This window comes from Lactuca serriola, chromosome 1, assembly GCF_051521515.1.
Source record: "Lactuca serriola cultivar US96UC23 chromosome 1, Lser_US96UC23_V15, whole genome shotgun sequence".
NCBI lineage: Eukaryota > Viridiplantae > Streptophyta > Magnoliopsida > Asterales > Asteraceae > Lactuca > Lactuca serriola.
In genome coordinates this window covers 93,532,619-93,548,415 of record NC_136408.1, presented here as the reverse complement: position 1 = coordinate 93,548,415, position 15,797 = coordinate 93,532,619, and the positions used below count along the sequence as shown (strand labels likewise).

The 15,797-nt window shown below is 32.4% G+C and overlaps 1 protein-coding gene and 1 long non-coding RNA gene across 2 annotated transcripts; one reads left to right on the top strand and one right to left on the bottom strand.

The window, feature by feature from the left end:
• Positions 1 to 2,516: 2,516 nt before the first annotated feature.
• Positions 2,517 to 3,503, bottom strand: LOC145058972 (uncharacterized). Its single transcript, XM_079006848.1, has one exon. It carries the CDS (start codon positions 3,501 to 3,503, stop codon positions 2,517 to 2,519), a length of 987 nt encoding a protein of 328 aa, XP_078862974.1.
• Positions 3,504 to 7,226: 3,723 nt separating this feature from the next.
• On the top strand, positions 7,227 to 11,329 carry LOC145070059 (uncharacterized). Its single transcript, XR_013689804.1, has 5 exons — positions 7,227 to 7,712; positions 7,820 to 7,987; positions 8,140 to 8,216; positions 9,068 to 9,636; positions 10,345 to 11,329. It is a non-coding gene; the product is annotated as an uncharacterized LOC145070059 (long non-coding RNA).
• Positions 11,330 to 15,797: the final 4,468 nt, after the last annotated feature.

The following is a 15,797-nucleotide window of genomic DNA, read 5'->3' as shown; positions in this document are numbered from 1 at the left end:
CTTTCTGCTGAAATCTCGATTGAGGAATCTCCGATGGCTGCTCCAACGACTCCCCAACTATTAATATCACAATAACACTTAGTCAAAACATAATAATCCTCCTTAGGTTAAAATGACTATTTTACCCTTGGTCAAAGTCAACGTTTGGTCAATGTCAACATTCTGGGTTGACCAACTCGCCGAGTCGACCTATCAAGTAGCCGAGTTATTTAACTCAAAAGTCCTGAAATCGCGACGCAACTCGCCGAGTCGTCCCCCCCGACTCGTCGAGTTCTATCAGGCTGCTCATGGTCGCAATTTAGTGAAGCAACTCGTCGAGTCCCTTCACAAACTCGTCGAGTTCTACTTAAGTTAAAACGGCACAACACGACCCAACTCATCGAGTTCCCTTATGTACTCAACGAGTTCCTTTGTCTGTTTGGCCATCTTAATAGATTAAGCCTCTATTCTCAGATCCAAAGTCCAAACTTCGTCAATACACTGGAAATGCCCCATTTAGGGGTAAAGTTTCTAACTTTACCTGCTAATAACCCATCTTAATGGGTTTATCTAAAACTCTAGTTCCTTAAGACATAGATCTTTGTCCAACAACCTTATTACTCCAAACCAATGCATGAAAAATCAAATCTAGGTCCTAGTTACTAGAAGAACACGTAAAGCCTCATATTTTCCTTCCATACATGGCCTTTTGGGGCACAAAAGTCCATAACAACACCTTAGAGCTTGCATGGGGGCTTCAATGGCATAAAGTTTGCACCTTTATGCCTTAACAACCCTTAATGATCCCATATCTAAAAGGTCCTTGCTTGGGATATCCAAACCCGAAGGGTCAAGCTTCTTGAACCAAAACCCTCAAAAAGTGGAAATAAGTAGATCTAACGAATGAATGACCAAGTTAGAGACTTGATTACCAGAAAGTGAAGGGAATGAGATGTTGCTTCTGGATCTACAATCTTCTCTTGGAGTCCTCAAGCTTCTTCTTCTTCTACAAGCTCCAAAACACACAAGAACACTCAAAAATGGCTCACACACTCACACAATGCTCTAGGGTTTCATGGATTAGGGTTTAGGACTTGGAGGCTGGAAATGAGGCCAAAAGGTGGGGATTAAGATGCTTAAATAGGGTGCAAAACCCTGAAATTTGGGTTTCACTTTGGCAGACCTACTCGCTGAATCGATGGCTCTCGATTCGTCGAGTAGATAGCTTAAAACCCGCGTCCAAGACTCATTTCTGTTCGACGAGTCTGGGCTTCCAACTCGTCGAGTAGCTCTATAAAATGACTAATTTATAAATAAATGCGTACGAGAAACTAGACGTTACAATTTGTTTATTATAACATTACACTTTTGATTTCAAGGTTAAATACAAGAAATAGCAAGGTTTATTATAATTCTTGCAATGGTGAATTGGTAATACTCTTCTGAAGAAAAATTAAAATAACATAACTAAATTAAGATATGGGCATGTGAATTATTGAATTTGAAGTCAATCGGAAAGTACATTAGCAATTGGACGGATTAAATGTAAAAAGTAACAATTTTTTTTCATGTGGTGTTTGTTGTCGACAATGAGCTTATTTTTAACGTGAGGGTGGGAAAGGTACTACAAAGGGAAACGCACTACCATGAATAGGTGCTACTACTCAAGATTTTTGTCATTGCTAGAGACTTCTGAGAAAATAATCAAAACTCAAGTATTATTTCTACATTCCACTTACATAACATTGCTTTGAGCCCCAATAGTCAAACAAACTGGGTACCAACATAGCTTATACTTTCCAATATTTTGATTGATGACACAATTGAGTAATGTATAGAAAATATTTTCATGAAAATTAAAACAGTAGTTATTAGTCCCAAAATTGATACAAATATATTTACTAGAGTCTCCATGTGAATTTTGTAAGATAGGATTAAAATATACTACCATCTCTTACAAACATATCGCCACACATACCACATACCACATATGTGGTGGGCGCTACATCAACACCACATTCCCCTATCACTAACATGGGATACCTACCACTAACACACCACTCCACATCATTTTTTTTTATTTTTTTAATTCAAAAATACAATAAAATTACATTTTTTATAATTAAAAAGCATTCATTTTTTTAAACTGGTTTTTCATTAATTATAAAAATAAAATTACAACTTCAAACTACAATACTTAATTAATCTAGAAAAAAACATTACATTAATTAAAAAAACAAACAAACATACATATAAAAAACCTAATCGTCGTTCATGCTACGTTGGTACAAATGTTCCATGACATCTTCTCGAAGCTTGAAACACGTTTTACTGTTATGAATTTCAACAACTCGCTCTAAAAGCGAGTTCGTTCCGGGTACGAACTCCTCAATTGGAACGATAACGTCGTTCGGATCATACGTGCAAATCGCTCGACCTTCATCTTCAATAATCAGATTATGCATTATAATACATGCTAGGACCATTCGTTTAATTCTTTCTTTATCCCAGAGTCATGTAGCATATTTCACTACATGTCATGTCTGCTTAAGGACTCCAAATGCCCTCTCGATATCCTTTCTCGCAGATTCCTGTTTTTTTGTAAACAAATTTGCCTTTTCACTTCGAGGAACCGAGTATGCCTTCATCAATGTAGAATAATCCGGGCATATCCCATCACCAAGGTAGTAATCGTATTTGTACGCGTGCCCGTTCACCGTGAACGTCATATTAGGTGCTTTGACGGTCCAAATATCGTTGAAAAGTGGAGACTGGCCAAGAACAGTAAGGTCGTTGTTAGACTCCGCTACTCCAAAAGAGGCATGCCATATCCACAAATCTTGAGATGAAACAACTTCTAGGATGATAGTTGGTTCACCTATATCTCCTCGAGTGAACTGACCACGCCATGCATTTGGACATTTTTCCCAAGCCACATGCGTACAATCTAGACTGCCAAGCATACTCGAAAATCCATGCCTCTCTTCATGAGCCGAATATAATCTCTCAATATCACGTTGAGTAGGTTTGTGCAAATATTCTTCATGAAAAACCTCATAAACACATGCAGAAAACCAATCTACACATTCAACTGCGGTCCTCTCGGATACTTTCAAGTATACGTCAGATGCATCAAATGTTATACTGTATCCCAAATACCTAAGAGCAGCCACACATTTTTGTATACTACTAAAACTCATTCTTCCTCTAGCATCGGGTTTTTGTTTGAAAAAATCATAACGAGATTCTAAAGCATTACTAATACGTAAAAATATAGTCTTATTCAGACGGAAACGACGTTCGAACGAGTCGTCATTAGAAAGACAATTATCGGCAAAGGAATAACGTACCAATAAGTCGTGTGCGGCTTGGCGATCACGATTGACAACCGCCCTTGTACGAGCTGCATTTGAACTTTCTTCGTCTTGAATGTGTTGTACAACGTTGAAGAATGTTTTGACGAATTCTACGTCGTCATCCGAGTCAAAAGTTTTTAAAAATTCCATATATTTTGTGGAATCCATGTATATGTGTTTTGTGGTTTTAGAGAATAAAATGAGGTGTAAGTTTTGGTGAAAATAAAAGGTTTATTTATAAGTGAATTGAGTTTGAAAAAAAACGGGCAAAACAGCCGTTCAACGGCCAAAAAAAACAATCACCAATCACCTTCTTCGTTTGATTTCGTCGTCGAGAGCACGAAGGAGCACGACCACGCCTGACCACGGAACGTCGAGGTGGTGTACATGATGCTTTCTCGTGGCCAACTATACCACGAGTTCATTCGTGGTATGTATACCATAAGGCCTTATAATCCAAGGACACCACCATAAATATATGCACCGAGACAACCAACAAGAAAAACGATTTATGGTTAATATATTATGTTATTTACAACATATTCTCCAAGTGCAAGTAATTTATATATAAGAATTAATAATTACAATAACAAAAATATTGCATATTTTTAAAAAGTTGTATAAGAATTAATAATTAGTTAATTACAATAACAAAAATATTGTATATTTTTAAAAAGTTGTGTTGCAAGGATTTGGAATACAATGAAAAAACAATATAAATGATAATTATACTCCAATAACCCAAGATTTAATCGGGTAAGCAACAATGTAAATTTATATATATATAAGAAAAAAAAAAAAAAAAACTATGCACGTTTATTTTTAATCCATAATAGCATTTTCTCTTTTAACTATGAAGAATTAATCGCCTCTAGAAACTAATTTCTGAAAAAACTATTTGCACGGGTTGCTTGCTGCAGGTAAACAGCTATATATATATATATATATATATATATATATATATATATATATATATGTATATATATATATATATGTGACAGTTCACTTGGTGTTATAAAAAAATAGAGATTTTAAGATTCAATTTCACCCACATTGCCGCTCTAACATTCTAGTGTACCGGCAGCAGCGAAGTATGCCGAATCTTAAATGATTATATGGAATAGAGGTATAATCATATATGAGTATACATGTTTATACATATATGTCTAATCATAAATGATAATACATATACGTATGTTACATATTGAGTAATCATATATGATTATGGTGGTTGGTGGCAGAGGAGGTTGTGGTGGCAGAGAAGACGGTGGTATAGGTGTTGGAGGTGGCAGTTATAAGACCAGTTTGTGGCAGAGTTGGTGGTAGTGATGGTGGCGTTGGCAGGGAAAAAGGAATGAACGACGCTTAATAATAATTTATAATTATAACTTTCCTGCCACGCCAGTACGGCGGAGCGCTAGAGAGACAAATGAGAAATATTTGGCTGAGATTGAATCTGAAGATGTCTTTTTTTTTCGTAATCTCAATGGAACACACACACACACACACACACACACACACACATATATATATATATATATATATATATATATATATATATATATATAAGCAAAAGATCAAATAATAACCACTAAAAGTTAAGAACTGTAAGAACCCCATTTTATAACCAGATGTACATACAGTATTACATGGTTATTTTCTCTTTCATCTCAAACTTGAAGTACACAAACATTACCACTAGTTAGCCACCAGCCACCACCCTTGACTGCCACCGCCTCTTATCGCCGATGAACCGCCGCCATCAGATCCACAAGTTCCATTTGGCTCCAAATCTACAATTTCAGCTTTAGATCTACGATTTTCATCTTTAAATCTACAATTTAAGCTTCAAATCTAGTTCGTCTCCAGATCTTTGACATCTAGATCTGATTGACTACAAGAAAATTTCTCCGATTTGCTTCGCCGGAACAATAGATCTGACGGAAATCACTTCCAACAAATCTGACAACTAAACCTGATGCTACCACCGTCAATGTGACTCCACCTCTACTACAACCGACTTCGCACTACCGTTGTTACTGCCTACCATCGGTGCTCATGGATCTGAAGCAAGGGAACAATCTCAGATCTGGATATAAGATGCATTAAAGGTGTTTGATGAAATGTTTCACTAAAAACAAGGTAAGTTTTTAGACATTGAATAATATGAATAAGTTTCTGAACTAGTTTCTTAAGTTGTGAATAAACATTTTTTTTATAATTATTAAGTTGTTAATGCATGGATTTTATACATATCTGAATGTTTCAACTAGAAAAAAATTTAAGCTATGAATGCATGATTTTTATAAGTATTAAGTTGTGAATACATGATTTTTTGTAAGTATTAATTTGTGAATGCATGACTTTTTTTCATAAGTTTTAGTTGTGATTAAATGAATTTTTTATAAGTTTTAAGAAGTATATGTATGAATTTTTATAAGTTTTAACGTGAGTTTAGGTTTTTTAAGTTGTGAATTTTGTTGAGTGTATGAATTGCTATCTAATGCACCTACAAGCTCCAAACATCATCAAATGTAATTTTTAACCTATAAATATATTTTATTAAACTATGAATTTGTGTATTAAATTGTGAATTAAATGTATTAAGTTGTGAATTGAGTATATTAAACTGTTAATTAATATAGTATGTAAGCTAAAAATGCATGATTTTATATACATATTTGGTTTGAAAGAAATGATGGTTACGACTTTGACATGGATGGTTGGTACTGAGACATGTGGTAGTTGGCGGTGGTGGTAGAGTTTGGGTTTGCCTCTCCAAAATTAGTAAATTAGTGATATTATGATTGTATTAAATTGTGAATTTTGTGTATTAAACTGTGAATGGACTGTATAAATTTTGTATTTTATATAATTTTTGCAATAAAATATGAATCGATGTATGAATAAAATATTAGACTACAAAATTACAATTTTTTCCTTTTCGTACCAAAAATACAAAAAAAATCCGGATTTTAACATGTTTAATAAGTATTGTATACATATTTACTTATCAAATGATGTTCTTACGGTTCTTAATCTTTTGTGGTCCGAATCCGGTAGAAACCCAAAAAACGGTAGGAACCATGATAACAATTCTTTACCACCGATTTCATCACGGGCAAAAACGTAAGACGTAATTACTAGGTCGTGATAAACGTTTATGGAACGTCATTTAGAACAACATATACTCAATTTTTCAGTTCATATATATATATATATATATATATATATATATATATATATATATATATATATATATATATATATATATATATATGGAGATATAGAATATACATTACAGCCCCACCTAAGCTTATGTACTAAACCTCTAAACTATGTCGTTTTAACTTAATAAATATACATGGTTCGGTTTTTACTTGGAAAATATATCATCCCATAGAATATTTTTTTCTTCCATTATTGTTTAACCATCTCCGTTTTCTTTCATCCATTATCGTTTATTACTCGGTTTGTACCCAATAACGAATAATGAAAAGAAAATCTTTTGGAAAAAAATTGTTTCCATGAAATCGCGTAGTGTTTTTGGAAGGATATAATTTGTTAGGAAATCACATAGTATTTTTTTTGTTTAGGAAAATCATTTGCTATTAAAATGACATAGTTTCATGAGCTTTAGTACCTAAGCTTAGGTGGGGCTGTAATGTAGATTCACTTTTCCATATATATATATATATATATATATATATATATATATATATATATATATATATATATATATATATATATATATATATATATATATATATATATATATATCATTACCTATATGTTAAAGAGTTGCATTCATGTCCACGTCGATGTGCTGATTTCGTCCCCCAATAAAAAGGCTTGGAGACCATTCTTAACGTATACGACCATTTGCAACAGTTTCACACTGCCTCATCATCATCTTCAACTCTTCGTCATACTTTTCTCATGCTTGCGTCTACATACCACCGCCTCACCATCATCTTTACTGGCCTCATACTTCACTGTTGGGTTTTCTTCCTTCTCGACATTTCCTCCAAAGCTGCTCGCCAGCGCTTGCTTGGTTTCAGGCGCCTAAGTCAAAACGTGTTGATTTCTCAATAAATCTAGGTTACACCACTTTTCCTACATACGACACCTCTCTGTCCTTGACTTTCTTTATCTATACCCTTACATCCTCTGCTTATCTCTTCATCTTCACACCTCCACCATGACTCTTAATTTTTTACCAAACCATGATTCCTTCTTCAAACACGAACCCTTTTTTGGGTCGATTTGCGCTAGAGACGGCTCTCTGGGAATTCTGATATCCCTCTACCTGTGTTTTGTTTGAAGTGTCCGCTTTTAATTTTAGGGGTTTTTCAATTCTTTCACTATCAAGTACAGGTAACAATTCATCTATTAATTTTCTCAGTTTTTATTTTTTCTTGATGCTTGATTGAGGTTTTCACCGTCTTCCTTCTCAATTGGGATTATCGTCGACAACAAAATAGATGTTGGAGGGGAAAGAAGAATCAGGGGAAGACGAGATAACAAGAAGGGGGAGGTGGGGTCAAAATGTTGCGCCTTCAGGTCAACTGAAATTCTAAAGTTTCTTGAGAATTTGAATAAAGGAACGTATATGTTTGTCTTTGACAATATCAATTTCAAATTATTTGTAGGTACAGTTTTTTTTTTTCATTTTTATATTTTGCATAACGTTCTTATTGGATGGTAGACATCTTATGTGGATGTGTAGTAACTAGCTTTAATTGATTTAATGTTTGTCATTTGTTGATTTTGATTTCTTGTTTTTTATTACTTATGTCAATAGAAATTGAAGCAGTTGCATGGCTTTTGCCACCTGTTGATTGATCAAGAGGGATCCTGTTTCTTTTCACCAAATGTAAGGTGTGTATCTAATTCTTTAAAGTATGGTAATTTATTATTTCATTCTTTGGAAGAGATGCCTTTACTCGAACCATCAAGAAAAATTTAATCCCACCTATCTTCATCTATAACAAATTCAATCAAATTACGAACACTTCCTCAATCCAACTCCTAAAACAATAATAATAAAAATAATAATAACACTCCATTTTGTGCTCTGTTTCATTAGAATGTATATATTTTATTTCGTAAATTGATAACACATTACACTTTTTGTATTTTGATTGCATAAGCCGATCAGATTTCTTTGTGGAAGTTGATAAACTTATATAATTATTTTGAAGATACTTGATATCTGTTTGTCAAGCATTAGTTTTTTATGTTATTTTTTAATTCTGGAGTTTAATGGAAATTAGATGTTGGAGTAGCATTACAATTTCATTGTTTCACACCTGAACAAGCATCACCAAGGTGTTTCCGTTGATTCTTCATAATAAAGAAACAACCAAGCAACCTTTTTCTAAGTTGATTATAAGGCATGATACTTTTTTTAGTTTCCTTTATCATTGCTGAGTTTTATTTTTTATTTTTTATTCATAATTTATTATTTTTATTTTTATTTTTTTACTTTGGTGTCGTCTTTTTTTGTCGGTCTTGCTACAAAAGTAATTGATCGGGCTAAAACTATCGAATGTATACAAAGATTTCTACGATTTTTCCTAAATTCTCAAGTCCAATGTATATTAATTTAATTATTTAGTAATACTTATCAATGGTTAAATGCATATAGACGCAGCCACATTTCACATTTTTTTGACAATCTATGCAAGAAAATGATTTTTGACATGAATTATGACCATTGGATGTTACAGGTCGAGATGAATGATCCTAATGCCGTTACAGGTTGACATGAATGATCCAAATTCCAAAACAATCACCAGGATAGAAGCAATTTACAAACTTTGCAAGGAATCTATCACCCTTACCAAGATATATTTTGAACTTTTGTCTTTCTCTTTCATTATTTCATCAGGCTAAATGTAAGAAATAGCAACATACTTTAGTTGACTTGTGTATTATAGCATTCTACTTTCATTTCTTTTCAGGTTCTTTAGAAACAATAACTAAAAAACCTAATTAGAGGTTATATTCTCGGTGAAATCGTGTCTTCCATGGAATCACTTAAAACTAGCTTATTGATAAATTCTCTAGGGTCGTGATTATCACAGCCAGCCTAAGTTTCCTCGGTTTTAAATTTAGGGTTCAAGCTCTAAATTTTACTCTTGAAATTGATTTTGGATTTTTTTTTTCTTTGTATAGATTTCAAATCAATGGTGAATGATCAATAGAAGATCTCTCCTGGTTTGTTTTTGCTCCTCTTCGTCGCTCCTTGTTTCAGACATATCACGTCTTCCCGTTCTTTCTCTCCTACAAATTGCATGTATGTTTTTGGTTTCTCTACTGCTACTTCTGATTTAACTCTCGCTCTACTTTATAAAAATAAATGACAATGATTTAAAAAGGGTTTAATCGAAGGGTAATGAGGTAAAAAAAAGAAAGAGGACAATAATTTTGTGTTCTTCACTTTTTGTGGGCTTTGTTGGTTATGAAGGAATTAAAAGGAGTTTTGAATAACAGGAGTATAAAACAACAATTATTCATCATGAAAGTATTTGCACTTCTAATATAAAAACTTCATAATTTATTAGGTTAAAGCATCTACCACAATACCACACTAAACATAAATATGTAAGTTATTTATCTCGATAATTATTTATCTTACACCAAGTTCCATGCCTACTTGCTTCTCCAAATTTTATTTCTATAATCCTTAGTAATCAAAATTAGCTTCTGCCAAACCCTACCAATAATCAGTTTAAACAAACATCCGAAAACCCCTTAGTTGTTGGTTGCACATGAATAAAATGAAACTGAATGTGGTTTAAATATATTGAATTCCATTATGTTAACATCCTAAAATAGAAGATAAACCCATTTAGGTTGTTTTACCCATAACTTATTCGAAGGATACTAACTTGGCTTAATCTCTACAAATTTGATTTGATCAACAATTAGATTTGAGTGATTTCACAACAGTCATAGTACAAATTTTGACATCCAGGTGCATAATTTTTTCTTTTGGATACAGGGGGCTCTTGAGGATAACATGGTTTTCTAATGTTGCTAAAAAAGCCGTGAATGCTTGAGTTTTTGGTGGCTATAGCATCACCTGACAATTTCAAGGTGTAGGGTGATCCCTCATAGTCTCATATATGACATGCTTTTCTAATGTAATTATGATTATTTTATATTAACCTTTTAAAAAAAATTACCAACGGTTTTTAAGTTTTAAAAATATTTCATTTACTTGTGTTCTTGAATAATAGAATCTATGCTCTGTGCCTCTGTTCTCAAATAATCATGTGCAATAATTTGTGTATTGTTTTTTGGTTCATACTTTAGTTATTCAGATCTTGTTACTTGTCTTTTGTGGTGAAGAAATATTGTTTTTTCCTTATCTTTTTATTTCCTTTTATATCTTTTAAGACGAAGCAAATTCATGTAATCACGTATTTCCTTTTAACTGCAAGAAGAAAGGATGCACGCCCCATGAAAATCAAAAGGAACAAGGACGTGGTCAGTTTAAAGTCTGTTGGTCAAAGTATCTTTACACTTTATGTAGCTCAACTCTCTTGGATATGCAATTATTTATTAGTTATATTAAGATATTTAAAAAAAATACTTTATACAGGTGACGTCAACATTTGGTTAACCAAAAGGACTACTTGTTGATGAGATCAAAGCATGAGCAATTGAAACAATAATTGAAATTATAGAAAACGAGATCAACAAAAAAGATGGAAATTTATCCCATGACATTATCGAGATTCCAAATGACAAAACACCTAAAGATTAAAGAAGAAAAGTGTTTTTAAGATTTAAGAACAAGAGAGACTGAATGTGCTGGGGAACATAGTTATGGCATGCTTTCAAGATGCAAGAACAAGGGAGTTATGTTTTCAAGCTATAATTTTCTTCCTAATGCATCACAACCAAGTTTGGGTCGGAAAAAATTGATATTGTTTACATCTGCACATCAGGCTTGGTTTCTCAGTTACTTTATTTGGATATGATCAAAGAATCTTATTTATGTAATGAAATTAAATAGTCCATGATAAAATGTATCTATAAAGTACAGTGCTTTTCTAGCATTCACCACTTTATTTTTTGTCAATAGTTTAATAAAAACATCTCTACCTGTATAATTTTGTGCCATATGTTTACCATGATTCTTGTATTTAATGCGGGAATGAGATCCTTTCAAGAGCTCAGTTGCAGTGGTTCTATATATATACGGAAGACTATAATTCAATAAAAATTAATTTGGTTAATGAAATCTTCAGAAAACAAAAATATAAGTGTAAAGACGGTATTATTACAAACGTATGCATATAAATGTTCACAAATAACATTATGTGATGAAGATTGTTTTGAAATTTCAATTTGTATTTTCCCGTGTCATATAGAGGAAAATAATATAAATTTTCTATAACATCAAAAGATCTTTAAGTAATTATCATGGATTTTGGTTGCAGTAATTAGTTTAAATGCAGAAATAGCAAACCTTTGGTCCATGTTCCCATTCCTTATATGTGATAGTTGTTTTGCCTTCATGTCAATGTTGGAGACAACAATTTCCAAAAGTATAAAGAATTAGAAATCATATGGAGGGCCGAGAATAAATAAAAGCACCTACATATATACGTATATAGGAAGACCTTCATGTGAATCCCATTATTCAAAAAATCTACCATAAGCTTTAATCTCAAGTTCTATAGTCTTGAATACTACATGTATGGCTAAACAGCCATAGGAAGACCTTCAATTTGAATCGCCACATAACATCTAAAATCAAGCAATTAAGAAGTGTTGAATATATACTAATAAACTTGATTTTATGGACCTGAAACATGCTTTAAAAAAGAAATAAACTCTTTCCTATGTAATATTTCAAATGAATACATGACCGTTTTACCCTTGCTTCCTATTTGTACAATCTAGGTATTTAACAATAGACTAATGGCATGCAAGGATATTTAACAATAAGTGCAGATGTTCAAAGTATAAATATATGCTTTAAAAATTATAATTATTTACTATATAAGTAATATGAAACATTCCATTTATAAAGTATAAATATCTTCCATTCTATTATTCTGAGCAACAAAAGAAAGCTAACTAAAAACTCAAAATGTCATTAAAAACGTATTTTACCTAAAATCACATAAAAATAGCTTATTGATTAATTCACTAGGGTTGTGATTATCACGGCCCAAATAAGTTTCCTAGTATATATATATATATATATATATATATATATATATATATATATATATATATATATATATATATATATATATATATATATAAAGAGAGTAATTTACTGAAATCGTCCCTATGGTTTGGTCAAAATTGCACGTTTGGTCCCTAACTATCTTTTTGCACTCGGATCGTCCCTATTGTTTGATTTTGTTGCGTTTTTCGTCCCTTACATACATAAAGTTAGGGACCAAACGTGCAATTTTGACCAAACCATCGGGACGAAAAACGCAACAAAATCAAACCACAAGGACTATCCGAGTGCAAAAAAAAAAGTTAGGGACCAAACATGCAATTTTGACCAAACCATAGGGACGATTTCAGTAATTTACTCATATATATATATATATATATATATATATATATATATATATATATATATATATATATATATATATATATATATCAAGGTTGTAAAAAACGTTTGACGTTAGCTAGTCAGTAGACTAGGGTTAAGGGATTATTCGACTCGGCGGGGATTAATCGCAGATCATTAATTGCTAATTCGTTGAATTTTAAAAAAAATTATATATGACTAATATCATAACAAAGCTCGTAAATATCATTAATATCATAATAAAATAAGTTAATATGATTAATACGACAATAATCATTCGTCAAATAGTTTCTATTGTGTTAGAACTTATTCAAAGTGTTAAAATTCCATCATTTTCTACTATTTCACACATTTTGTAGGTAGGGATTAATCGTTACGCGCCCTCTAATCAGTCGCCTAGTGCCTAGGGATTAATCGAAGATTAATCGGGAGCTAGTCGGGATTTTTACAACAGTGATATATATATATATATATATATATATATATATATATATATATATATATATATATATATATATATATATATATAGCTTCCATTGAGATTACTGGGGAAAAAAAAAAGACATCTTCAGATACCTCAGCCACATATTTTTCATTTGTTGCTCCAGCGCTCCGGCGTTCTCGCACGGCAGGAGAGTTATAATTATAAATGATTATTCAGCGCCGTTTGTTTATTTTTCCCCACCACTACCTACAACTCTACCACCAACCGACCCCACCACTGCTACCTCCAACACCTATACCACCGCCTCCTCTACCACCACCACCTTCTCTACTGCCAACCACCATAATCATATATGATTACTTAATATGTGAGCATACATATATTTATAATCATTAATGATTAGACATATATGTATAAACATCTATAATCATATATGGTTATATTGTTGGATTAGGTATCTAAACCCAGAACTGTAATTGGTATGTACTTGAATTGATAGTAGCACAGTCATTTTCGGTCGCCCTCAAACCTAGCAACTGGACAAGGAAATTATGAAAGAAGAGAGATTAATTTATTATAAGATTAATAAATTAATATAAATAATTTATTAATATGTTATGAGATTAATATATTAACTAGAAATCATAATTTTTGATTAATAGTTAGCCAGAAATTAATTGGAATTAATTTTGGGGTTAATTGTATTAATTATAAAGTACAAGGACTAGTTTGCAATTATTATATAGTTTGATGGAAGGTTCCAGAACCTCCGTGGAGGAGGTGGACGAAATCTATAGGGGGGAGCCTAATGATTTCGTCCAAGGGCCTTGGATAAGACTTCTAGATAAGCTTGGGCCCTAAGCAAAGGAACATTAGGGGTTTCCCTTAAACCCTAGCTGCCTCAGCTATATAAGGAGCCTCCTTGCTCCTAAATTTCATCCATCCCTACACCTGGAGAAACCCTGGCCGAAAATTGCATACTCTTTCCTCCTCTCTTTGTATAGTTTCCTTCTTGCTAGTTCTTGGGTGTGATTCCATTAGAGGCATTGCATTTGTGGTGCTAAGCTTCCAAGAAGATCAAGATCAAGGATTACCAATTGTTTATTATAACGACTGAGAGGTATGTGTAACCTCCTTAGGGTTCTTGTTTTGCAATTCAATGTTATATGTTCAATTGTTAAAACATAGATCCAAAGTAGGTTGCATGTGAACTTAAGAATTGTTTTTCTAGTTTATTTGTTTTACATAAAACCCATCGGTGGCATCAAAGCCATTGGTTTTCTTTTAAATTGAATTACTATAATAGTTGAATTGCAAATTAGGGTTTATAGCTATTAAACCCAAAAGGCCATGTTTTTCCGTTTTAGGGTTTTGGTTTGAGGGATTTTCGAAAAACCCTAGCCTCCATAAACCCCAATCAAAATTAGGGTTACGGTTTTGAAAACCCCTAGCCACCTTCCTTAATTTCAAAATTGCCTTAGTTTTTTTAGGGTTTCTTGTTTGGATAATTATTACTTAATTGGATTAATTGGATAATTATCCTATACTCTAAATTTTTGAAATTTAGAGGGTTTAGGATTAGGATTAAATTAATTGTTTAGTTTAATTAGATAATCCTCCCAAGATTTAATAAATTAACTAAAAGCTAATTAATAGATACTTATTAACTCTAGTTTTTGGTTTATTTTGAATTTAAAATTAATAGTCTAATTTTTCGAAAATTCATATAAACGTTAAAGTTTTAAAAGGTTTAAAACACACCTTATATATATATATATATATATATATATATATATATATATTAAAAGTTAAATATTATATATGTATAAGAATTGGTCAGTCGAATCGCTAGTATGCCTCATTCACGCAGCTAGTCTATAAGGGGGTATAAATAAATTGCCTATAAAATGGTAGTTGAATGGGTGTACACTCTCATCCACCGCTTCCTTGATTAGTGGAGGGTCCTTAGCAGAACGGATTTGATGGAACAAGTTAATCTCATTAAGAGTATAATGTTATTAATAAAGTACTAGAACATTATTTTTACAAAAATCCCAACTCTAGTTAACCAATGAAATTGCACATTACACTTTATACGTCGTTAGTGGAGCGTGTGTGGTTAACCAACACACTAATAGGGACTAATAAAGAGTCGTAATGGATATCTCATAAGTATCATTGTTGATTAAGCATGTGTGGTTTACCAGCGCATCAATAGAAGATGATAAAGACAATGAGGTTACCAAGCACATTCGCATGGTTATTCACATCTTGTTTGTGATCCTCGGTATCCCAGTCACAAATAGAAGAGCATAATCCGAGATTAAAACATGCCATTGAATAGTTTCAATGTATCTCAAAAGAATTAAGAATTTCACTTCATTTCATTTCGTCTAATGGTGGAGTTGGTGAATTGTCATTCACCTACCTTTATGAAATT